The sequence below is a fragment of the Protopterus annectens genome, chromosome 17.part0 (assembly GCF_019279795.1).
Source record: "Protopterus annectens isolate FY-2018-M chromosome 17.part0, PAN1.0, whole genome shotgun sequence".
NCBI classification, from domain to species: domain Eukaryota; kingdom Metazoa; phylum Chordata; order Ceratodontiformes; family Protopteridae; genus Protopterus; species Protopterus annectens.
In genome coordinates, this window is record NC_056751.1 from 407,392,720 (window position 1) to 407,419,658 (window position 26,939).

Consider the following 26,939-nt stretch of genomic DNA (forward strand, 5'->3'; position numbering starts at 1 on the left):
CCGAATTGGCCAAGACAACACTGGTATCCATTGCTGAGGAGCATGTCTCACGGGAGAATGTGGTCAATACCCTGATGCCTTTGATGTTAACTCAGAACAACTACAACATCATGCACCCAAACCTAAAAACCTTGCAACTGACTGCCTGGAACATCACATAGCAGCAACTAACCCAGACTTATCCCAAAGGGTTAAAGACATTATCCTTGAAGCCCGCAGACCTTCAACAAGAAGGAACTATGCAGGAAAATGGAAAAGGTTTGTCATTTGGAGTACTGAAAGAGGAAAAGATGTGTCGAACATAGATATTGCTAACATCCTGGAGTACTTGGCAGAGCTTCTACATACAGGCCTGTCCTATTCCTCCATCAAGATACATGCATCAGCTATTTCAGCAGAATACAGCTTCGATCCACCTGTCTTTTCGCATCCTCTACTCAGGCAGTTCCTCAGAGGGATCAAGAATGTAAAACCTCCTAGGAAACCACCAGTACCAGCATGGGACTTGAACTTTATGCTAGAAAAATTGACACTCCCTCCATTTGAACCAGCAGCAACAGCAGATCTTCAACATCATGGAAAACTGCTTTCCTACTGGCCTTAATGGCAGTACAACCCTTCCTAATCTTCCATCAAGATAGGGTGTCCATGAGAACTAATCCTACATTTATGCCTAAGGTGGTATCCAGAGTGTCTTTAAACCAGGCAATCCACCTACCTACCTTCTTTCCCAATCCACAGAACAGGGGGGAAAGACTGCTGCATACCTTGGATGTACATAGACAGTTACGCTACTACCTGGACAGAACCAAAGGTGACAGAAAAACTGACCAGCTTTTAGTAGCCTATGCAACAGGAAGGGAAGGAAAAGCAATTTCCAAACAGACAATCTCCAAATGGATAGGAAATTGCATAAGATTCTGTTACTCCTACCATGGAAAACCAATTCCACAGAACATAAGACCTCATTCTACAAGGGCTACACCCACTACCACAGCTTTCTTACGAGGAGTGGCAACCAAGGACATTATTGAGGCGACTACTTGGACCTCCGTGCATACATTTGCCAAGCATTATAATTTACCTCTATACTCCAGATCCCGAGCAGGGTTTGCCACTGCTGTACTGCAAGGGATCCTAACTACACCATAATTCTTCTTCCTCCTCCCCTAGTTTGGCTATGGTATTCTACCCATTTGTTATGACTGCAGATGCATCCTTGAAGGACATAGTACAGTTTTGTACCTACCATAAATGTAGATGTACGAACAGGATAGCATCTGCAGTCAGGATTACCCACCCTCCTTCCCCTCTGTGGTACTCCTAGGGTATTTACCCTCCTAATAGCTAGCTGGGGGGGGGGGAGTCTCTTATGGTGTATTTGTTTGTATACATGTACATACATGCTTATTTTTTGTGTTTGCCTTCTACTATTTTGGAAACATTGGCATTTATCCAAAATTTAGCTTTCCAAGAGGGCAACTGGCATCTGGGGCAAGAAACACTGAGGAAAATGGCGTCGGCTGATGCCTTTATACCCGAAGACCAGCAGAGATGACGTCGGGTGAAGTGCGACATCAGCCGAAGCCGGACCCAGACTTTGGAATCCGGCCGACCGAAGGGCTGCCTGACGACAGGACAACCCATTTGTTATGACTGCAGATGCTATCCTGTTCGGACATCTACATTTATGGTAGGTACAAAACTGTACTTTCCAGAGTATGGGAAGTCTCTGGGACAGGAATCTATCCCTCCAGCATGTTCTGTTTATTGTGGTGACAAGGTTAAGGTCCCTAGAGCGTGTAGCTCGGAGGGATTGGGATTTCTTTAAGTGGAGCATGTCCAACAGCTCTGGGTGTGACATAGCTTTGTATGTTAGGCAGAGATCGCCCCTGAGTAGGCGATATGCGATGGAGTAAAGCTGTAGCTTTTTGAGACGGTCTGCATAGGGCATCTGTTTGAGGCCAGTAATCGTCTTTGTGAGGTATTTCTGTGGTCTTCCAGTTGTTGTAGATATCTTGTGAGGTACATACCAAAAGGGGCATTGTACTCTATAATGGGTCTAATGAGTGATGAGTAGAGGGGAACAATGACCTCTTTTTTTTTTTCTGGATGAGAATCCTTTTGTGATGAGATGAGCCACGTAGAAGGATTTCCTGACCACTATGGCGATGTGATTATCAAAGGAGAGACTACTGTCCACCTGTGTCCCAAGGTCTCATCACATTTCCAGCATTAAGTAGACTACCAGCTATGTGGTAGTTCATGGGTACAGAGTTTTTACCAAAGGGGATGACAATACACTTTTTGGCATTGAGCTTCAGGCCATGGCTTTGACACCAGGTGTCTGTCTCGGTGAGGCCCTTTTGTAGTTTGTCCACATCGTTAGGAGTTTCGATTATGGCTCCTAGTTTGCAGTCATCTGCAAACTTTGTTAGCCAAAGACCTTCTGTGTTGGCCTGCACTTCAGAGAAGTAGATAGCGAACAGGAGAGGACCCAGGACTAATCACTTAATGATTAGTGTTTTTTTAACCATGCGTCTGCCATACCTGGTTTGATGCATAGGGTGCAAGCTGAGCTAAAGAATTTCAGTTATTCGTATGCATTTTAAACAGAAAATTCAGGAATGGTCCCTTTTCATTGAGAGTTCAGAATGTGCTTGGAACACTAACAACTGAATTTCTGTAATTTCACTAGGATTGTTTAAGAAAGTTAGGAGTTTCCAAACTATCTCTTCATTGAGTTAGAATTGCCTGTGTTATTTCTGGACAAGTAGCTTTACTGTACTATGGTACTTCATTTTCTACTGTACTTTAATTTGAAGACTTTCTTATTCACAGAGAACAGATTAACAGAGTGAAAGACTCTGATGATGTTCCAATGGTGTTAGTTGGCAACAAATGCGACTTACCGTCTAGAACGGTAGACACAAAACAAGCACAGGAACTAGCAAAGGGCTATGGTATTCCTTTTATTGAAACCTCCGCCAAAACAAGGCAGGTAAGTGGCAAGCTAATATTTCATTTAGCTGTGGTGCTTGACACTGCTTTTCATAATCAAATTTAGTCACTCTAATGGCATCTGAAGGCAACATAAGTCTGTGCACAATTTTAATGATTAAAAGAACTCCATGAGCAGATCAAACGTTTTGTTTCTGAAGATGTTTTCATGAAATATCTGTCTTCCATTAAGTCCTACAGTCAAGTTTTTTTTTATTGTGTTTTTAAATGTTATTGATTCCTAGTAATGATTAGGTGAAACCTGAAAAATATACCCACCTCATTACTTACAAACTACAGTGTGTATTTTTAAGAAGGGGGAAAATTGTCAATGAATAATTAGTCCACAGCCTCTTCACAGCCTGAATTTTGTCACATCTAACACGAGTAGAATTAAAAAAAGGCTTCTATAAAGAATGAACATATAAACACATTTCTCTTGCTGTCATAAGGTAGTGTGCCTTAATTGTGAAAATCAAGGATAATATCTGAGGTTGAAATATTTTATTTTTATTTTTACCAGGTATCAGTCTAAAGTCCTACAAAGCTGTCTTTGTGAATGAAAGTATTTGAGTAAAGGTGGCAGTCCGGAGTTTTTCTTTATGCTTTTATCTCCCTGCATGTGCTTTGAGCAATCCTGATTTTTTGGTTTAGGTATTAAATGGAAAATGTTTTGAAGCAGTGTGATATAAAACTATGAAAATCTTCTGTATGCTTTTATTACCAAATTTTACTTGAAAGCTTAGAAAGCTGTATGAGGAATATCATTTAAGACTAAATCGCATATTAGATTTCTGACACCCATGCAGACGGACAATAGAGGTACAACTGCTGAATCCTACACAAATGCACTTTATAAGCACTTACACGAGTGCATGGATCATGCTATCCCTAATAGAACCAAGATGCTATCCTCCAAAAAAAAAAGGAAGCCAATCTGGTGGTCCTCTGCCATAAACAAAACTCTACAACAGAAGAAAGAAACTGTTGCAAAAAGAGTAAAATCCCATGACTGGAGGAACTCCCTGGTAAACCTCCGTAAGAAGCTGAGATCCCTCATAAAATCCTCCAAAGCTAGTTACGAAAACAAAATTGCCACAGACTCTAAAGACAACCACAAAGCATTCCATAGCTATGTCAAGAATCTCAATGGCAACACTCAGATCTGCTCTTGAGTTACAGCACAATGGCACTAAATATACAGAACCAACTGCTATTGCCAACATCCTGGCAGATAGGTTCAGTGCTAACTTTACCCCCCTCTCACCCCCTAGAGGGCCCATCTCTATGCCGGAAGAATGCAAAGTTCCTGTAATCACGGCTGCACAGGTAAAATACACACTCTCCAAAGCCAAGAACACAGCATCCATGGGACCTGACAGTATGCCAGGCTGTGTTCTACACGAACTACAGAATGAACTGGCACCCTACCTAAGTACCATGTTCAGTCATAGCCTCACCTCAGGCTTTGTGCCCACTGAATGGCACACCGCAACGGTTATCCCACTCCACAAAGGGGGAGCCACGATGGACCCCAGGAACTTCCACCCCATTAGCCTGACGAGCCTGGTCTGCAAGGCCATGGAATGTATCATCATGGAACTCATAAACCGACATTGGTAATCTCCAAACTCTGGACCCTACCCAGTTCGGATTTGTAAAAGGCAGATCATGTCTCCTAAACCTGATTGACTTCTTTGAAGCAGTCACCAAAGCCATAGATGAGGGTAAGGTGGTTCACACAGCTTATCTAGATCTCGCCAAGGATTTCGACACCATCCCCCACTCTGGAATTTTAGATGAGCTCACTAAACTAGGTATAAATCCCTATGTCACAAGATGGGTTGCCAACTGGCTCATGGACAGAACCCACACTGTGAAAGTAGCAGACTCCAAATCCGACTTCAGACCCGTGACAAGTGGAGTACCACAGGGTACAGTCCTAGGTCCTCTCCTGTTAGGTATCTACTTCTCTGAAGTACAGGATAACACAGAAGGTCTTTGGCTAACAAAGTTTGCAGATGACTGTAAACTAGGAGCCATAATCGAAACTCCTAACGATGTGGACATACTACAAAAGGGCCTCTCTGAGACAGATGCCTGATGTCAAAGCCATGACCTGAAGCCAAAAAGTGTATGGTCATCCCCTTTGGTAAAAACTCTGTACCCATGAACTACCACATAGCTGGTAGTCTACTTAACGCCAAAAATGTGATGAGACCTTGGGACATCGTCACAGTGGTCAGGAAATCCTTCTACGTGGCTCACCTCATCACAAAAGGTTTCTCATCCAGAAAAAGAGGTCATTGTTCCCCTCTACTCATCACTCATTAGACCCATTATAGAGTACAATGCCCCTTTTGGTATGTACCTCACAAGACATCTACAACAACTGGAAAGGCCACAGAAATACCTCACAAAGAGGATTACTGGCCTCAAACAGATGCCCTACGCAGACCGTCTCAAAAAACTACAGCTTTACTTGTCGCATATCGCCTACTCAGAGGCGATCTCTGCCTAACATACAAAGCTAGGTCAAGCCTAGAGCTGTTGGACATGCTCCACTTAAAGAAATCCCAATCCGTCCGAGCTACACGCTGTAGGGACCTAAACCTTGCCACCACAATAAACAGAACATGCTGGAGGGATAGATTCCTGTCCCAGAGACTTCCCATACTCTGGAACAGACTACCTGTCTATGTCAAACAGAGCTCCTCATTAGCACTCTTCAAGAAAAAATCTTGATGATTGGATGGGAAATAGGAAATTCACCCCAGGGATCACTTTAATTTTCTTAGGTGGCGAAAGCCAGGGGACATTTTTGACTAGGCTTATATAGGCCCTAGGGCCAATAGCCTAGTACCTACCTATGAGCCTATTCTAAGCAGTAAGAATTATGATCTAACAAAATCTCTCTTAAATACATGTTATGTACACACTCCTTTTACTGTGTTCCACTGCAAAAGTATTTTTTTGTAAACAGCCAGATTTTAGCTAGCCCAGGGAATTTGGAGATGCTTGTAGTGGTCAGATATTTTACAGCTTTATGAACCACATTGCAACGCTCCCCCCTCCCCAAAACATTTGTTAAGGTTACATTTTCATTGTTTTCTCATGTATATATTTTTGAAATGACTCTCTACCAATGTTTGTCATTTAATATCCTTTATTTAGAATTGTTTGTTGTCCTATTCCTATGTTGCAGTATTCTTAAACACTGGGATTCCCCACCTAGCCAACCCAAACATCCAGCCAGTAAACAAAAGACTTTTGCTACTGCATGGTACCTGCGTTGTTGCACATAGCAAGGCAAGCAGTGTAGACCATAAAGATGATGTTGACACGTACCATTCTTCAGAACTTCTCTGCTGACAGTCCGAACAACACCTTCTACTGTTGTTCTGATTGCCGAGTGTTTTCAGATAAGTGCTCCATTGAGGAAGTCTTTGTTTTTTCTTTGCTGCTGCATATTCTTGAGGTTGATGTCATCTGGGAAAGGCAAGTGTAGTTGTGGATGTCATATACCACACTGACAGCCACATTCAGTGTTTGTTTCACCTAGGGTCTGAGCACGATTACAAGTCTTGAGCAATTTGTCGGCCTTTGACATTTACGTCGAGAACCAACATCTGAAACAATTAGCTTTTGGGATGGAGGGCACCGCTGGTCCATCCAGTGAGCCACCAAAGAAGGCCAAAAGGTCAGGCCCAAGTCTTCACCTATCCCTCTAGATTGTGACATTCCTCTCAAGGCCAGTGAAGGCCCAGAGGCCCATTCAATCTCTGGTTCCCAACCTGCAGCGGGTACCATTTCAGAAACTGTTAAGGAGGGTGCCACTAGCACATCCGCAGAGGCAATGCAAAAGTCTGTTCAGGGCAATGAGGGAATCACGGTCCACTATCTCTGACATCCTGAATGGTGTTCCTCTACCTCCTCCACCTCCCTCCATCTCTAGCAATTCCTTTGCCTGACACAGAGCCCAGTCTAGCGTCCGCTATTCCTTCTCGACCTAGGGTGTATCTTCCTTGTAAAAAGAAACAAATGTGTTTCTCCTCCCAGGATCCTTCTGATTGACGGGCCTTCTCACAGGGTATTTTGAATGTCTTCATGGCTTCCGGGCCTTCTCACAAGGTATTTTGAATGTCTTCATGGCTTTAAACCCATCCTCAGGCCTTCTACCCATCTCTGTTCCTTCTCCTACTCCCAGGAGATCTGTGGAGGAACACCAGGCCTCTGGTGAGGAAAAAGATTCATCTTCATCAGATGAATCCTTGTTCTACACTTCCCAAATTAAGTCTCCCCTGAGTTTTGCATCCCCTGAATTAGATTCCAGCAGTAGGGATTCTCCAGAGGATTTGTCCTGTGAAGAAACGTTTCCAGGATGAGAGATCACTTCAAATGGGAAAGTAGTCAAGTATAAGAGCTGAATCCAACGAACCACGGAAGATAAAACAACACAGATTTATTAGATGTAAAGCGCTTTTCGTCGCTCAATGTTTGAGCAACTTCCTCAGACATAATTAACTATTCCTAATTAGGTATTTATACTAACATCACTTAAACGATTGCTATTTCTGCCTGTTTTATTCTGCTATTACCTATTTTTACTGTTTTTAATAGCTTGAATTGTTTATTGCACTTGCTTGTTTAAGTTTTGCTTAAAAGTTAAACAACAGGCTAATACACTCAAGTGTACTAGCTTTTGATAGCATTTAGTCAAAAACACAGCATTTATTGTATTTTCTGCCTTTCTGAAAAAAACTTGAAAAAAAAACAAAAAATACTCTTGTTTTCCATACTTTTCTAATAGTTTGTTCCAGTGATCAGATTTTGCTGATCCCTGGGCTTTGTCTTGGTTCCTGTTTTCTCCATTTTCCTTGTTTGGTCAAGGGGTAGTTTCTTTACTCACTAGTGGGAGTAGGGAGTACTGAGCTGCCTGTTTGTCCTCAGAGGAGTGGTTTAAGGCAGTAACTTGTAGTTTATTGGCCATTTTGGGTCATTTCCTGTCTTTTCCAGCCCCCTGCTATAAAGCATGCTTTAGCGCGGAGCTGCCACTGTTGCACACTAGGGCAGCGCCGGTTAAGCAGGTTTAAACTATTCGGGCTACCTAAAGTCCACTCTTCAAATTTTCCCTTAAAACTACCTTCCTCGAACTATACTACCGATCAAATCAGCGTATCCTATAACTAAAAAGATCATCTCTACTTGACTCCAAGTAGACCATTCTCTATCTGTTAAACCTAGCACTTGCTCCTACAGTACTTATTACCTTGATACGGCACTCTTGTCATAGATAGTACCCCAAAAAGGCAACCCCATTTCTTGGTCACCCACGTCCCAGGATTCTTTTAAAGTTTTTGTCTATCCTTCTAGCATGTCGAGGGATCAGTTGCTAGTGTCCTCTCCTGCTCAGCTGGTGAACCTGGGAATATTGAGGCAATGCTACAATTGCCTCATGTACACAGACAACCCTCTCCTCCTCCCACAAAACACAAATACATGAGAGATGCAACTATACGGCCAAACTGGAGGCTGAGCTCTCTCAACATAGGACTGGCAAGACCAGTCAGGAGGAGAAGGTTACCACACACACTATAGACCCAGTCTCACATAGTACCATTACAACCTCAAATCATACACATAAACACACAAAGACATACTGGAGGCTCTGATCAAAAATCTACCAAAACAGCAGAGGCCACCAAAGCAGACACCCAAACAACCACCACCTCAGAACACAACACCTGCAACACATAGACCTCACAGTCAGAGTGTCAAGCAGTCACAGCCCTTAAGGCCAAACACAATGCCAGACACACTAGTCATTGGTGACTCCATAGTCAGACACACTGACGTCCGCTCACCAGACTGAGTAAGGAGAAGGTCACAGTAAGCTGCCTGTCGGGCTAGAATCCGCCACATAACGCAAGCACTCAGGTCTCTCACCAGCAGGTACAAATATGACTCAGTCATTGTCCACGCTGGTGTAAACGACCTGAGACGTACCTCCTGGCACTACATGAAAAGAGACATTGAGGAGCTCTCTGATTATGTAGCCCAGGCAGGTATGACCCTGACCTTGAGCAGTATCCTACCTTCACCAAGAATGATGCCACAATACAGAGATAAGATGATCAGCTTTAACAATTGGCTTAAACACTGGTGTCATTCAAAGGGGATCCAGTGTCTGTCTGCCTGGGATGACATGCTGGACAAGCCACGCTGCTTCGCAAGGGACGGCTTGCACCTGTCACCCCTGGGATTCCGGATATTGGCAAAGGCTCTTGCCACCCCCATAGTGCCTTTTTTAGGCAAGGCTCAAATTCTAAACCTACCACCCTAGAACACAAAAAAGGAAAAAAAAAAGAAGTTATGTTCTTACCATAACGTTCCATGTTAGTTGTCTTCTTCTCGCCTTCTTCTTGCTGGATGGGTTCGGAGCCGACCTCTGCTCCGACTCGGCCACTCTAAAAGCTCGAGAGTTGGTTCCACCGGCTCGAGGCTCCCCTTATATCCCACAATGCTAGGCGTGAGTTACCTCAGATCTCGTTTGTAAGCTAGGCCCAGCCTATAATAGTAATAGAATAATTAGTAACAAAATCCACCTCTATAAATAAGGGAGAAGAGAAGGGTGACCTACATCCTGATCCAGGAAATATGCACAGCAGAGCATATACCTAAAGTATAGAGGTGGTAGAAAGAGAGGTCACAATCATAACTCCTCTAGGTCTGTCCAGGCCAGGGGGCAGGAGGGTGGGACGCAAGAAGAAGGCGAGAAGATGACAACTAACATGGAACGTTATGGTAAGAACATAACTTCTTTATGTTAAGTTGTCTATCTCGCCTTCATTCTTGCTGGATGGGACCGCGTCCTAGCACCTTGTCCCGGGTGGCCTAACGGAACAGACTCCTGAGAACAGTGGAACCAAAGTTAGCTCTATGCCTAGAAGCTAAATCCAACTTATAATGAGAAATGAAAGTGTGAGGAGTAGCCCAAGTAGCCGCTGCACAAATGGTGTCAATAGGCAGTCTGTCTTGGAAGGCTAAAGAAGTAGCCAAAGCTCTGGTGGAATGGGCCTTAGGTTTATTAGGCAGCTTTTGGTGTCTAATTTCATATACAAGGGAAATCAAAGATGTTAGCCATCTGGATAATGATACCTTTGAAACTGAAAGTCCCTTTCTGCCTTCCGCATAGGAGACAAACAGCTGGTCAGATTTTCTGAATTGTTTTGTTCTATCCAAATAGTACCTCAATTGACGATGAACATCCAGGCAGTGTAATTTTGTTCAGATCTATTGGAATATTCTGGAAAAAGACAGGGGTCAATGCTTTGATTTAGATTTGACGTCGAGACTACCTTAGGCAAAAGGACGGGTTCGTTCATAAGGATACCCTGTCCTTATGAAACAATAGATAAGGAGGTCGACAGCTGAGTGCTTGAAGTTCTGAAACTCTTCTAGCTGAAGTAATAGCTACCAGAAAGAGAGTCTTCCATGATAGCAATTTTAAAGAACAGGAGACTGCAGGTTCGAAAGGGGGAAGAATCAAAGAAGCAAGAACTAAATTTAGGTCCCAAGGAGAAGGAGGATTTCTTATAGGAGGTCTGAGAAGAAAAACTCCTTTCAAAAATGCTTTGCAAAGCTTGTGGGACATTAAGGCAGATTCAGAAATACCCACATGAAAGTTAGAAATAGCTGCCAATTGAACTTTAAGAGTAGAGGGAGATGAACCTGCATGGAAGAGTTCAGCTAGAAAATCAAGGACTATTTGGATGGAAGCAGTGAAAGGATCTATGTCCCTTCCTTGAGCCCAATAAGTGAAGCGTTTCCACTTACTCAAATCTTCCGAGTGGAAGATTTATGGGAAGCTATCAAAATATCTCGAACAGAGTGAGATAATTGAGGAAGCCTGGCTAAGGTTGGAACTGGAGGAACCAAGCAGTGAGGTTCAGAGAGGGGAGGGAGCGATGTAACTGACCCGACTGATGGATCAAAAGATCTGGAACTAGGTCCAGATGCCACGGTCGCTCCAATAGAAATTGATGTAGAAAGGGGAACCACACCTGTCGAGGCCAGTAAGGAGCAATGAGGATCAATGAGGCCTTCTGAGCGATAGCTTTCTGTATCACTTGAGAGATTAGTGGGAAGGAGGAAATGCATACAGAAGTCCCGGGGCCAAACTTGGACTAGAGCGTCTCTGCTGGGTTGGCCTGGTAAAGGGAATAGAGTGAAATATTCTCTGCACTTGCTGTTTTGGGGAGTAGCAAAAAGATCGCAGCAAGGCTGACCCCACTTGAGGAAAATTTCTCTCACTACAGAGTCTTTCAGAGACCACTCGTGAGGCATGAGGATAGCTCTGCTCAACTTGTCCGCAATTTGATTGGACTTCCCGGGGATGTGCGTTGCTATCAGAAACCGCTGAGAAGAAATCGCCCATTGCCACAATCTGAGTGCTTCTCGACACAGGAGGTATGACCTGGTTCCGCCTTGTTTGTTGATGTACCACACTACAGACATATTGTCTGTCTGGATTGCAATCGTTCCCAAGGGAAGAGAGTCTTGAAGGGCTTGCAACGCTAAAAGCACTGCTCTCATCTCCAGAACATTTATGTGCAAGTGGCATTCGTTTGGTTGCCATGTGCCCTGGACCGTCCTGCCCTGATAATGCCCCCCCCACCCGATCAGGGAGGCATCCGTTGTCAGAGTCGCAACCGGAGGGGGTGGAACAAAGGGTCTTCCCAACAAGAGCTGAGGGGAAGACATCCACCACATGAGATGATTTCTGCACGCCTGCGTGATCATAATGGTGTGAGACATTGGAAGTTGCTGGTATGACCATTGTGTAAAGAGCATCCATTGAAGGATCCGCATGTGGAATCTGGCTAATGGAAGCAGAGGTATGGCCGCCGTCATAATTCCCAACACTTTCAGAACTAACCTGGCTTTGATTCTGTTGTTGAAAAGGAGTGAGACCAGTTTGTGAATGTCTGTTATTCTCTGATGTGTTAGTCTCGCAGACATGTCTACTGTGTCTAGATTTGCGCCTATGAAAGTAATAGCACGACAAGGCGACAAAACAGACTTTTCGCAATTTATTGAAATGCCTAACTTTTGACAAATGCGAAAAGTGTAATCCCTGGCCATCAGAAGGAGATGCTTGGTGGGAGCTGTGAGGAGCCAGTCGTCCAAATATGGAAACACCTGGAATCCTTGTCGTCTCAGGTGAGAAGCTACCACTGCCATGCATTTGGTAAACACCGGGGCAGTGGTGAGACCAAAGGGCAGGGCCCTGAACTGAAAATGACTGGTTCCCAGCCTGAAGCGGAGGAATCTTCTGGAGCGTGTGTTCATTTTTATGTGATAGTACGCATCCTGTAGGTCTATAGAGCACATCCAGTTGCCTTTTCCCAATAGGGAAGGATGGATTGCAGCGTGACCATCCGAAATCTTGTTTTCTTGACTGATCTGTTCAAGATACTGAGATCCAAAATTGGTCTCCAGTCCCCTGTTTTCTTTGGAACTAAAAAGAACCTTGAGTAGATTCCGGATCCTTTCTGGTCTGCTGGAACTGGCTGAATTGCTCTTTTGCAAGCAGTTTTGAAATTTCCAAAACCGCTAGATCCCTTTGAGCGGTGGAACATCTGGAAGGGATTTTTGATTTGATTGGAATCAAGAAAGGGGATAGAATAGCCTTGAAATGACGGACTGTACCCATTTGTCTTGAGTCAGGGATAGCCAGGCTTCTGGGTACAGTGACAATCTTCCCCGACTGCCTCGAAGGTGGGCAGTCGGGCAACACCTCAGGGATGCTGAAAGGGCTTATCAGAGAAGGCTTCCCGATTGCCCTGGTTCTGCGGAGCCCCTGCCTCGAGGCGGCGTCTACCATTGTTATTCCGCCTCTGCCTCTGGCAGGAAGCGACTTTGTGCGTCAGGCTAAGTCCCTTGAGATTGTTTACGGAACCACATTTTCCCACTTTTCTGGCCTTTGGGGTAAGGCCTAGAAGGAGTAGAAAAGCGGACTCCGGCGGCAGAAAGAGTCTTGCCATCAGTCTCGCACCTAGTCAAGGTTTCTTTCACTTGAGGACCAAAGAGAGATGATCCATCAAACGGGGAGTTAGTGAAAGACGTCTTGAAGGGGTCCGCAAAATTGCATAGCCGCATCCAGGCATGCCTACGTAAGGCCACACCTGTCCCTGCGGCCCTACTCGCTCCATCAGCCGCGTAAGAAAGGAGGCGCATGGAGGAGTTGGCTATGGAGTTAAGGGTAGCCAGCTGCGTGTTCATCTTATCTTGAAAACCCGCAGCTGTAGGGTCCTTCAACATGTCACTCGCTTCTTTAATCAAGTCCCTTTGAAGGCGAGGGAAATGGCACAGGTAGTTCAGCTTAACGCATAGTAAATGTCGCTGACGAGAACATCCGCTTCCCTTACCTGTCCATGGACCTAGATTCCTTGTTAGGTGGATGGACAGGTACTGAAGGATCAGCTAGTTCCTTCTTAGTGGCAGCAGCTACCACCATAGCATCCACAGAAACTCCTTTTGTCAAGAACTGTTTGTCTGATGGTGCTGTTATGAATTTTGAGGGTCTCCTGGGAGTGGGGTCCACTGAATCAGGAGCCGTCCATGCCTTTTTAGCTACCACCTGCATGAGGGGGTCAAAGGGGGGAGACACCCAGGAGGTGGAAGGACGAGCCAAACGCCTCAAGGTACACAGATTCATCCTCCGAAGGGCTGAGGGCTGGCCAATTTCCCCTCTGTTTGAGGATTTCGAGAATGTCTGCAAAGGAGACATCTTCAGAAGGGGAACGGGGGGAACCCTCGGAATCATCTAAATCTGTGTCAGATGTGATGGACTCAGGTGAGTCAATGTGTTTCCTCTTACACTTCCTCTTCTGAGGGGGCTCTTCTGCCAAATCAGGAGAGGCCTCGGAAGAGGATGAAATCCCACAGGGGTTCCTGAGGAGCTGGCTCTCTGCGGTCCGGGATGAGGGAGTGAGTCGACTTGACCTGAGGCACCGAGGGAGGGGCGGACGGAGCCGACTGTGGAGTAGAGCCAGGCTCTAACACACTCCGCATGACCTCGTGCGCACCCCTGTCAGGCAAAGCCAGAGGACCCCGCTCCGAGAAGCTGAGAACCTCCCTCGGCACCGACAGTGATGGCTCCGAGGCGATGTCGGAGCCGAACTCACCAGCGCAAGCTCCGAGAGGAAGAGCGGGTCAGACAAGGGTCCGATGCCACTCACCCCTCGAGCCGACGAGGGAAGTCGCGCCGAGAATCCCAAGAAGAAATCGGAGCCGGCGACGGGCCGAAGACACCTGTATCGGCTCCGACGCTGCCACAGTCTCGGTTCCGCGCCTGCCCGAGCTCAACGGAGTCGGAGGAGGAATATATTGATGGACAGGGGCAGGCATCGACTGATGAGTCGGGCTCTGAAGCATTTGGGCCAGTGCCTCGGACTTAAGAAGTCGACTCACTACCCTCTGGAGGTCATGATCTGACAGCCTCGATGACCTAGAGGAGTGAGATTTATGGCTCCGTTCAGACAGCAGAGGAGATGCTGGAGCCAAGGGATGGTGACCTGGATCTCTTCCTAGATGTCGGCTCCGAAGGTCTGGTCGGAGCCGACAAGGGCCTTTACTACCTCGGCTCCAGCTGGAGCCGAGGGAACCACAGAAGCTGTAGACTCATCGGCTCCAGCCGGAGCCGATGCAGACATAGGTTTTGTAGCTTTAGGTCTCAGCTCAGTAGCTGGAGCCGAGGACCTAGAAGCCTTAGAGGGCTTCCCAGAGACAGAAAGGGAATCCTCAGGCTTAAGAAGACCCCATAGGATCAACTTATTTTTTCTTTCCTGCAGGACCCTGGGGCTGAAGCCGTGGCATACAGCACAGGAGTCCTGCAGGTGCAAAGGCCCCAGGCAGTAGACCCAAGAAGTGTGACTGTCTGTCAGAGACATTTTCTGACAGCACGCATCACACTTCTTGAAGCCTGAGACCTTTGTGTCTTTAGACATCCTAGACAAAAAAGTGTAATCACACACACTCAGACACACTGATTACACTAATTTTACTTCTAAAACTCAAAAATAAACAATTAACTAAAGTTTAATTAAGAGTAACACACACACACCACTAGGGGATGGGGAAAGGCCAGAAGGCCCGAGAGAGAACTTTAAAAGTTCTTGTGGGAAAAAAAAAAATGGGATTTTTCGGATAACAGGGGTAGAAATCCACTACACTAAGGGAAATATATTTAAACCTAAAAATATAGGGTTTTAAGTATGCTAATTTCACAAAAAATACACTTACCAACAAGCCGGTAGAAAAACCAACACCTCGATGCTGTAGCGGCAAACGAGATCTGAGGTAACTCACGCCTAGCATTGTGGGATATAAGGGGAGCCTCGAGCCGGTGGAACCAACTCTCGAGCTTTTAGAGTGGCCGAGTCGGAGCCGAGGTCGGCTCCGAACCCATCCAGCAAGAATGAAGGCGAGATAGACAACTTAACATCTAAGGGTAATGCTGCTCAATGCCAGAAGTCTAAATCTCAAAATGCACGCACTCGAGGCCCTTCTCAGTATGGAGAACATCGATGTCTGTGCTGTGACAGAAACCTGGTTCAAGGCTCCGGAGAGCACCCCAGCGCTATCAGGTTTTACCTCATATCATGCGTTCCGGCCCCAAAATCCGGACAATACCAAGAAAGGAGGGGGGTATCCATATTCATCAAGGACACCCACACCTCAAGACTGGTGGCAACGCACGATGCATTGGAGACCATCCAGGTGCAATTAACCATTGGCAAGACTGCTCTGCAAATTGTAGCATGTTACAGGCCACCCTCACAAACTCAGGAACCTCACATGGCCTTCCTGAAAACACTAGAGGGGATAAATGTATCACCAAACACCATCATACTAGGTGACGTCAATTACCCTAATACAGACTGGGAACACTACTCAAGCCCAAACACCCTAGCCCAAAAGTTCCTGGAATTCATAAACTCAAATGCCATGGAACAACTAGTCACCATCCCCACAAGAGGAGATAACTTACTTGATCTCATCATCACGAACATGGGAGCACAATGTTCAACACCAGAAGTATACCCCTCACTGGTGAGATCAGATCACAAACTAATCTCGCTGGAGGTCCTCATCCCACCCCACCTGAAATAAAAAAGACCACAGTAAAGAACTTCTCAAAAGCCGACTTCACACTTCTAAAGACTAGTGTGGTCTCCTTTAAGGCCCCCGAGCCGGCGGAAAACAGTACTCAAGCCGCTGAATCACTTGCAAATGCCTTCTACCAGCACCTGCAGGACTGCATGGATAAGGCAATCCCAAGCAAAACAAAGACTCTGTGTACCAAAGGCAAGCGTCCAGTCTGGTGGACCCCAGCCATAAACAAACTCTACAACAAAAGGAGGAAGCTACTACAAGATAGAGCAAAATCCTTAAAAGGTAAGACACCCTTGATCACTATAAGTAAAAACTAAGAGCTCTCATAAAATCATCCAAAGCAAATTTCGAGAGAAAAATAGCTAAAGACTCAAAAGACAATCATAAGGCCTTCTTTAGCTATGTTAGAAACCTGGGAGGAAACTCCCAGATATGCTCAGAACTAGTTCAAAATGATGTGAAGATTACTGATCCTACAGACATTGCCAACATACTGGCTGACAGGTTCAGTGCAAACTTCTCCCCTCCCCAAAGGAGAGATATCTATACCAAACGATTGCAGCCCCCAAACATCTCCAGCCCAAGTGAGAACTGCTCTCTCCAAAGCAAAAACACAGCATCCATGGGACCTGATGGTGTCCCCGGCTGTGTGCTCCACGAACTCAATGAGGAATTAAACCCACAGCTAGGACAGCTGTTTAATCAAAGTCTTACCTCTGGATACGCACCCAGGAGTGGCGCACTGCAACTGTGGTCCCACTTCACAAAGGCAGTGCCTCCACCGACCCTGGAAATTACCGCCCTTTAGCTTGACAAGCCTTATCTGCAAAGCCATGGAGAGGATCATAATGGACCTCATAAATAAAGACATAGGGAATTTGCAGACTTTGGATCCAACCCAGTTTGGCTTTGTCAAAGGCAGATCATGCCTTTTAAACTTGGTTGACTTTTTCAAAACAGTCACCAAAGCCATTGATGAGGAAAGGCAGTCCATACAGCCTACCTCGATCTGGCGAAGGCCTTCGATACAATACCCCACTCGGGTATCATTGAAAAACTCATCAGCTTAAATGTTAACCCATACATCACAAGATGGGTTGCAAACTGGCTGAGTGACAGAACCCACAGGGTCATAGTTGCTGGCGCCATGTCAGACTCAAAGCCTGTCACAAGTGGTGTCCCACAGGGCTCAGTCCTGGGCCCACTCTTGTTTGGCATCTACTTTTCCGAAGTACAAGCAAACACAGGAGGGTTATGGCTGACAAGTTTGCAGATGACTGCAAACTGGGCGCCATAGTAGAAAACACATCTGACACAGATATCCTTCAGAAGGGTCTCACAGAAACGGATAATTGGTGCCAGAGCCACGGCCTAAAGTTAAATGCCAAAAAATGCATATTCATACCCTTCGGGAAAAACAAGGTTACCCCTAGCTACCAAATAGGTGGCAATCCACTGAGCACAGAAGAAGTTATCAGGGACCTGGGGACCCAGGTTGATAGTAGTCTGTCATTCGACACCCATGTAGCTAAAGTAGTTAGGAAGACCTTCTACATTGCCCACCTTATCATGAAGGGATTCTCATCTAGATCAAGGGAGGTCATAGTCTCCCTTTACTCATCACTCATCAGACCAATGATTGAGTACAATGCCCCATTCGGAATGTATCTGACCCGACACTTGCAGCAGCTGGAGAGGCCACAAAGTTCCTCACCAAAAGGATAAAGGGTCTCAAAAATCTGTCCTATGCTGCCCGACTGAAAGAACTCCAGCTCTATTCAGTCGCCACCGCTTGCTCAGAGGTGACCTTTGCCTAACATACAAGGCCATGTCAAACCCAGATTTGATGAATATGCTTCACCTCAAAAAATCTAGATCCATCAGAGCCACAAGGGCGGGAGACTTAAACCTCGACACGGCTATTAATAGGACGTGCTGGAGGGATAGATTCATCACCCAAAGACTCCCTATGCTGTGGAACAAAATCCCGGTACATGTGAGGCAGAGCACCTCGCTGGCCTTGTTCAAGAGAAATCTTGACCTATGGATGGGAGATCGCAGATATACCCCAGGGATTACCTCAGTGTCACTGCTCGACAGAGGCACAGCAAAATAATGGGTATAGTTCCCCATACTTAAGGGGTGGCGTAAGCCACAAAACGATGGGCTAGGCTTGTAAATGCCCTCGGGCAGATAGCCTAGTATGAACCTATGAACCTATAAACAAATCAATTAAAAGTCAATTCATATTTAAAGTGATGTAGTATGTTAAAGTATTAAATAAGCACCAACCCACAATAAATACAATATAATATATACACATAACTTGTTGCAACAACCAGATACAATAATATACACACACAGTCACATATGGAAAATTTCTAAAATAATACAATACTATTACTGTTAAATATTAAATTTAATTTAAATTAATAACTTATAAATTAAAACTGCCTAATTCATGTGTATTCTATTGGTATACTTAAATGTAACTTCATATACACTAAACACAACAACATACAAATACCCATCCCAGTAACAACTAAATTAAGTTACATACAATGTCCTACTCTCTGTTAGAAGTCCTATAATATACAAACAACAAATTTTATTTTACTATACTAAATATTAATTTCTATATTGTGTTATTGTTGATAGTTATAGGTTTATAAATTTTATATATATGCAAAATTTAATATAAACCTGACAAAGTATAAGGACATTGTAAAATTCCATTTATTGTATTTTATTTCCTGTCTAAACTCCTTAATTTCAGTAAACAGCTAAAATTGCAGTGTTCATTAAGACCTGGTTTTACAAACGCGTTAGTCCGCCACTGCCATGTTAATTCTCGATCTTCTAATGATAAGTTATAAGGACCACCTCTAATATTAGTCTGGATCTGGTCTAAGGCCATAAACTTAAAATTATGCCCCGGGTTGACTGAAATGTGTTTAAATAAAGCATTATCTACCTTATTATTTAGTATAGCATATGTGTGTTTGTAAACTCTTTCTTTGAAATGCCTTTCAGTCTTTCCTATGTAGAAAGCTAAACATGATGTACATAAAGCTACATATACTATAAGTTTTGAATTACAGTTGAGTTTATATTTTACTTTATATTTTATGTTGTTAATAATTGCAAATTCTCCACTACACATATGCTTACACATATTACAGCTTCCACAGTTTACCATGCCTTTTCTTTTACTGAAACTATTTGATGTCCTTCAAGAATGCAACTGCAGTCATAACATGTGGGTTGTCCTGCCTCAGGCAGCCCTCGGTCGGCCGGATTCCAAAGTCTGGGTCCGACGTTGGCTGATGTCGCATTTCTCTCCGGACGCCAGAGCTGGAGTATATAAGCATCAGCCGACGCCATTTTCTTCAGTCTTTCTTGCCGCGCGGTGCCCGAAGCAGAAGCAGTTCGCAAGTGCCGGTCGGTCAGCTCCTGTATTCTTCAATTCTCAGCATTGCCATTTGGCTTATCTACTGCGCCCAGAGTATTCACAAAATGCCTGGCTTCAGTAATTGCTCATTGCAGGCTCCAGGGGATACAAATTTACCCGTACCTGGACGACTGCCTCATACAAGCGGACGACAAATTGATGTTGACAAAAAACCTGGATTATGTCATACGATTACTTCAAGCTCTGGGATGCACAGTCAACTTCCAAAAGTCAAGACTGCAGCCATCCCAGCAAATAATCTTCTTAGGAGGCAAACTAGACACAGCCTCTCAGATGGCTTACCTGGCAGAAGTCAGACAAGAGAAGTTAACTCATTACTTCAAAGGTTTAGCAAAACTCACCCAGATGACTGCAAGGAGATTCCTACAGGCCCTGGGTTACATGGCATCCTGCATTCTCCTGGTTCCATTAGCAAGACTACACATGAGAAAGCTTCAATGGTACCTAAAAAGCATTTGGTCTCAACACAGCAACAACTTGGAGACAATCATTCCGCTCATTCCATGCCTACAAAAGGAATTTCTATGGTGGGCCTCGGTGAGCCAGGCAAACACAGGTATGTCATTCAAAAAACCACAGATAACACAGACCATGACCACAGACGCCTCAGACCTTGGATGGGGGGCATACATGGAAGGCAGGTGTATACAAGGACAATGGTCTCCAAAGGAAACACATCTGCATATAAACCAAAAGGAAATGCTGGCAGTAATGCATGCCATCGAGGCTTTTCAACACCAACTCCAGCAAGGCCATTTACTGATACGGACAGACAACACCACTGTGATGTGGTACATAAACAAGCAAGGGGGCACCCACTCTTACCCCCTTTGCAGACTGACAATGCATCTTTGGGAGAAATCACTGAGTCTTAACATCCAGTTACAATCCCTGTTTGTCCCAGGAAAAGACAATGTATTGGCGGACAGCCTAAGCAGGAATTTCACAGATCCACACGAGTGGAGGTTACATCCGAAGGCCTTCAGACAACTCAGTTCGACATGGGGCAAGCCAGAAGTGGACCTATTTGCCTCTCATCTCAACCATCTTCTACCAAAATTCTGCACAAGGACATATACCATCCAAAAGCTTGGAAAATAGATGCCCTCTCATTCAGCTGGAACTCACTAACAATCTATGCATTCCCACCTCTGCCACTGATGACCTCAGTATTACTAAAGATCAAAGCAGAGAGACCCAAGGGAATCATAATAGCTCCGGACTGGCCAAGACAACACTGGTACCCACTACTACGGAGCATATGTCACACCAGGAGGTGGGCCCTTCCCCAATGGCCTCTACTTCTGACTCAACACAACTTCGAAACAGTGCATCCAAATCTACAGACACTGCAGCTAACAGCCTGGGAGATCCCATAAATAACTTCAGCCTATCTCTCTCCAAGGAAGTTCAGCGGATACTAACAGAGGCTCGAAGACCCTCCACCAGAAAGGTTTGCTTAGCAAAATGGAAAAGATTCAGCAATTGGAATACCAGTAAGGGACATGATGCATCATTGTTGAACATCCCACTCATCTTGGAATATTTGGCAGATATGTTAAAGAACGGCCTCTCATATTCTTCCATAAAGATACATGCATCGGCTATTTCAGCTAGATACAACACTGATCCTCCTGTTTTTTCACACCCTTTACTAAGGCAATTCCTCAGGGCAATCAAGAACATTAAGCCACCAAGAAAGGCCCCAGTGCCAGCCTGGGACCTCAATTTTGTCCTAGAAAAACTGACTCTACCTCCATTTGAGCCAGCATCTTCACTTGACTTGCAATTTCTCTCTTGGAAGACAGCTTTCCTGTTGGCAATTACATCAGCAAGAAGGGTTTCGGAGCTACAGGCCCTAATGGCAATACCACCCTTTATTATTTTTCACAGAGACAAGAGTTTCATTAAGGACCAACCCTACTTTCATGCCAAAGGTGGTATCTAGGGTTTCTTTAAATCAAGCAATTCATCTGCCTGCTTTCTTCCCCAATCCTGAGAACAAGGGGGAAAGACTGTTGCATACCTTGGACATTCACAGACAACTTCGTTACTACCTGGACAGAACCAAGGCCAGTAGGAAGTCTGAACAACTTTTTGTAGCTTACGCCCCTGCAGTACAAGGAAAAGCAATTTCAAAACAAACTATTTCAAAATGGATTGGACATTGCATCAGATTCTGTTATTCCTTTCATGGAAAGACTGTTCCAGATAATGTCAGACCACATTCCACCAGAGCTACAGCCACCTCTACAGCATTCTTAAGAGGGGTGCCTACTAAGGACATTCTAGAAGCTGCTACATGGAGCTCCGTGCATACATTCTCCAAACACTACAATCTCTCTCTATATTCCAGATCCAGAGCAGGCTTTGCTTCGGCAGTCCTGCAGGGTTTGATTGCCACACCATCTTTTTCCTAGAGCATTCCTCCTCCCCCAGCTAAGCTATGGTATTCTACCCACATGTTATGACTGCAGTTGCATTCTTGAAGGACATAGTACAGTTTTGTACCTACCATAAATGTAGATGTCCGATAGACATGCAACTGCAGTCGGATTTTCCCACCCTCCATACCCCTCTATGCCTAGGGTCCACTCCTATCCCTGTTTCTCTTAGCTGGGGATATCTGTTATGGTGTATTTGTTTTATTGCTCATTTATTTGTTTGGAATCCTGTTTTTGTCTTCCAATTTGATTACAGCCTTCCTTGGAGGGCACCTGGCATCTGGGGCAAGAAAGACTGAAGAAAATGGCGTTGGCTGATGCTTATATACTCCAGCCGCTCTGACGTCGGAGAGAAATGCAGCATCAGCCGACGTCGGACCCAGACTTTGGAATCCGACCGACCGAGGGCTGCCTGAGGCAGGACAACCCACATGTTATGACTGCAGTTGCATGTCTATCGGACATGTACATTTATGGTAGGTACAAAACTGTACTTTATATTAGTCTCCAGTATATTTTTCATATTTTTACCCCTTCTGTATACAACTCTAGGTAATTCCAAGAATTTAGAGTTAATGGTTCTGTCTTGTTGTATTAAAGTCCAATTTTTAAAAAGTATCTGTTTAATAATAGTACTGTCCGTACTATATGTTGTGATTAAAGCTAATTTTGAAATCGTTAGTATGTTGTACTTCGTTCTCAAAAGTTTCTGATTCTATTAATGAGTTATCAAGGTTAACTATAGTCTCTAAATGAGGGCGTCTATTGTCAGCCTGATTAAGAATAGGTAATAGTGTACCATTGTCTCTTTTATATCTTACTTCCTGAACCATCTCATTTATTAACTCACTCGGGTAACCTCTCTCAAAAAAGAATGTTGTTAGGAGGTCACATTCTAGTTCAAAATCCGTAGAGAGGGTAGTCATACGGGCTGCCCGAATAAGCTGTCCCTTCACTATAGCCTTCTTCTGTGAAAAAGGATGAAGGCTAGTATAGTGAAGGTAAGAGTTGCAGAAGGTTTCTTTTCTGTGTATTTTAGAAAAATACTGCTTATTAACTTGGTCTTTACATAAATTTACATCCAAGTAATCTATAGACTGTGTTTGAAAATTTAGAGTGAATTTAAGAAAGTCTGTAGTATTGGTCAAGTAATGTAAGAAGTCTTCTGCTGTTCTCTTGTCTCCCTGAAGTAAAATAAAAATGTCATCCAGAAACCGAGTGCAATACTGTATGTATGAAGTCCACTCTGTGTTCTGAAAGATGTAATAATTTTCCCAATACACCATTACCGTGTTAGCTAAACTAGCCCCACATGGAGATCCCATTGCAACACCACATCTCTGCAAGTACAACTTATTATTAAATGTAAAAAAGTTATTCGTCAAAATAATGTCTAATAAAGTTGTGACTGTAAATATTTCATCAGTTGGCGCTCCTTTCTTAATAAGAAATAGATTGACCCATTCAATGGCTTCTAAGTGAGGAATGGACGTATACAAGTCTATAACGTCTATAGTGACGAAATTGTATCCTTCTCTATAAGGAATGTTGTCAAAATTCCTAAGGAAAGACCATGAGTCTTTACAGACTTGTGGTTCCGTCACCAGATATTTTTTCAAAATGCTATCTACCAGTTTGGCAGATGCATAAGTGATAGAATTTCGTCCATTTATTAATGGTCTAAAAGGGGGGGTCCAACATGTTTTTATGTATTTTAGGCGTTGCAAACATAATAGGGATCTTTGGCCAGTTTATAGTGATATATTGGTATGTGTCCAAGTCTATATAACCATCCATAAATAAGTCACTATAGTAACCCTTAATCATTCTATAAGCAGTATTCACCTCATTAACAGATACTTCTATGTTTCATTGTTCAAAATTTTCTCAACTCTATCAGCATAGTCATAGTTGTTAAATAAAGTCAGCCCCCCACCTTTGTCTGGCTTAATAGCTCTAATATTGAGTGTTTTAAATATAGACAAAGCTGTAGTTTCATCACTACTGATGTTACTATGTTTCCGTGTTTCACAGAAAATTTTGTTGTGTGGGCTACTATTTATACTACGTAAATCTAGTTCCATTAACTGTTCAAACATATACAGTGTTGGATGTAAAGTAGGGTTATATTCACTAACCACTTTAAGTGTATTAGTTAATACTGGAGAATCTCCTAAGAGAATATTAATGTTTAATTTTCTAACAAATAGTTTAAGGTCCTTAATACTTTGTACCAGGTCCATGTGTCTGCTGGGGACAAAAGTTTAACCCTTAGCAAGGAGTTCAACAAACGTAGGTTCTATGTCAATACAAGAAAAATTGTAAATATTGAAGTCCCCTGCTTTGTTCTGTATAATCACCGGGCTTGGACTTTCATTATTTATTTATTTTATTTTATTTTATTTTATTTTACATTTGTTGACCGGGCTAGTCTAGCTGGATACATGTCCATTTTCAGTAGAGGCCCGGGGAGAAAAGCTCCATAGATTTGACAAAAAACATCAGAAGATCAGGTCATAAGTATTACATTCAAAGTCAAATGAACAAGTAATAGGGTTATACAAATAATTTAAAGAGGTAAACAGTCTTAGGTCGTTGGAGTACCATAGCTACAATGAAGACCCTTGCAATTTGGATTGGGTGGAAATTAGGTAGTCGTGGGATGTTTGCTATTAATCAGGATTAGAACATGGGCATAGCCATTCGGACTTTAGGAGATCTTTGAGTTGTTTTTTGAATTGGTGGAGTGAGGTCTTATGTCTTGGGTTGTTTGGGAGGGCATTCCAGGATTTTCCAATGGAATTAGCATAGAGTGCTTCACCTCCCAAATTGTTAGATTTAGTAGTTTGAATTTGTAAGCTTTTGGATGATCTAAGGGATGTAAGGTTAGAGTAGGGGGTAAATATTTTGTTCATTGAGGGGGTTTTGTCAGGATGGTGGATTGCTTTGAATGCCTCAATGAGTTGATTGAGTTTGAGAATGTTAGGTAGTTCTAACCAATCTAGTGTTCTGAGATTGTTGCAGTGATGTGTACGATAGGGCATTCCTGTTATAAATCTAGCTATGTGGTTATAGGTTGTAGATAGTTTGTTGAGTTTTTTTTTTTATTAAGGAAGGAGAATATCGGGGAGGCATAGAGGAGTGTGGAAAGGAGGTGAGTCCGGGCAATGGTTAGTTTAGTGTGTGGGGTTAGGAAGTTCTTAATTCTATACATGGACCCGAGTTTCTTGTTTACCGACTTAATGGTCAGGTTGATATGAGTATCAAATTTAAGCTTGTGGTCTATGGTCACACCTAGTAGTTTGGTGTGGGAGACAGGGTCGATTATGGTCCCATTATTGGATGTCACGTGAATGATGGGGTGGTTGGTGCTAGGAGATTCATATCCTTGATGGGTAGAAGTAGTGGGGAAAAACAGAAGTAATTTGGTTTTGGATGGGTTTAGTAAGAGTTTTAGTTCCAAGAACCATTTTTCAACTAGGGAAAAACAGTTTTGGGTTGCGACTTTTTGTCGAGGGAGATGTCAGAGCAGATCAGGGTGGAGTCGTCTGCATATTGTATGCAGGTGGCTTTGGGAATGATGGAGTGCAGATCATTAATAAATATGGAGAAAAGAAGAGGACCAAGGATAGATCCTTGGGGAACGCCGATATTTGTGGGGAATAGGTCGGATAAGCTATTTTCCCATTGAACAGCCTGTTGTCTACAAGAAAGGTAGTCATTAAACCAGTCTATGGTAGTTTTGCTAAGATAGTATGCCTCCAGTGTGTGGATCAACTGTTGGTGATTGACCATGTCGAAGGCTTTGGATAGGTCGAGGAAGAGCGCAGAGGATATTAATTTGTTTCGATTGTGGTTAACTGAGTCAACAAAGGAAAGGAGAGCAGTAGTTGTGCTATGATGGGGGCGAAAGCCGTGCTGGATGTGAGACAGGAGATTGTTTCGAGTAAGATGGGTAATGAGCTGCTTGTGAATGCAGCGTTCCATGATTTTGGCTAGAGGAGATAGTATAGCTATGGGTCTGTAGTTTGATGCGTCAGTGGAAGATCCACCTTTATGTAGAGGGATGATGTGGGAGATTTTCCAAATAGAGGGAATAGAAGCTTCTGAAATGGTCCGGTTAACCAAGATAGAAACAGGGTAGGCTATGGCATCAGATGCAATTTGTAGGTAATTGGCTGGGAGCAAGTCAGCCGCTAGGGTGGTTGGTTTGAGTTTAAGAGGATTCTAATATAGGAGGTAGGTACGGGTTGGAGGTTAAAGGAGGGTTGAGTTGGGTCTTTGGTTGAGGGTGTAGCCGAGGGAGAAGTAGTAAGTTGGTTGGCGAGGGACTGGATGGTTTCTGTGAAAAATGAATTAAAGGTGTTGGCTATTTCTTTAGAATCTTTACCAATGAGTTTTTCAGGGGTAGGGGTGGTGGATTTACCTGGATGAAGGAGGTGATTAAAACCGGCCCAGAATTTCTTGGGATTATTCTGGTGTTTATTTTGGAGGTGACAGTAATACTGTTTTTTGTCAGACAATACGGCTGCTTTAGTTGAGTTTCTAAGATTTATTATTTATCTATTATTTATCTCTTTGGCTTGTTGTACGGGCGGTATTTGTTTTTTTGCTGATGTTGGTTATTGAAATTTTGGTTGTTAACAAAATGTCTCTTTGGTATAGCCCCCAAGTTTGGATTATTCTGGTCTCCTTCTTGTGTAAGTCCATTCGAAAAATGGCCAGTATATTGGCCTCCATTCGAAGTAACTTGTCTTCCATTCCTAAGTCGTCCAGCCCATGTGTTAGTGTTCCCATTGTTCCGTCTATTGTTAGAGTTAGATGTATCGTATTCTAAACTAACA

At 43.8% G+C, this 26,939-nt stretch overlaps 1 protein-coding gene across 2 annotated transcripts in view; it reads left to right on the forward strand.

Moving 5' to 3' along the window:
• LOC122791388 (GTPase HRas-like) overlaps nucleotides 1-26,939 on the forward strand; it is a 902,243-nt gene that overhangs the window by 463,323 nt on the left and 411,981 nt on the right. For both annotated transcript variants that reach the window (XM_044059125.1, XM_044059126.1), the window contains exon 4: nucleotides 2,842-3,001. In XM_044059125.1, coding sequence (XP_043915060.1) covers nucleotides 2,842-3,001 — 160 coding nt within the window. The remainder of the gene's footprint in view (nucleotides 1-2,841; nucleotides 3,002-26,939) is intronic.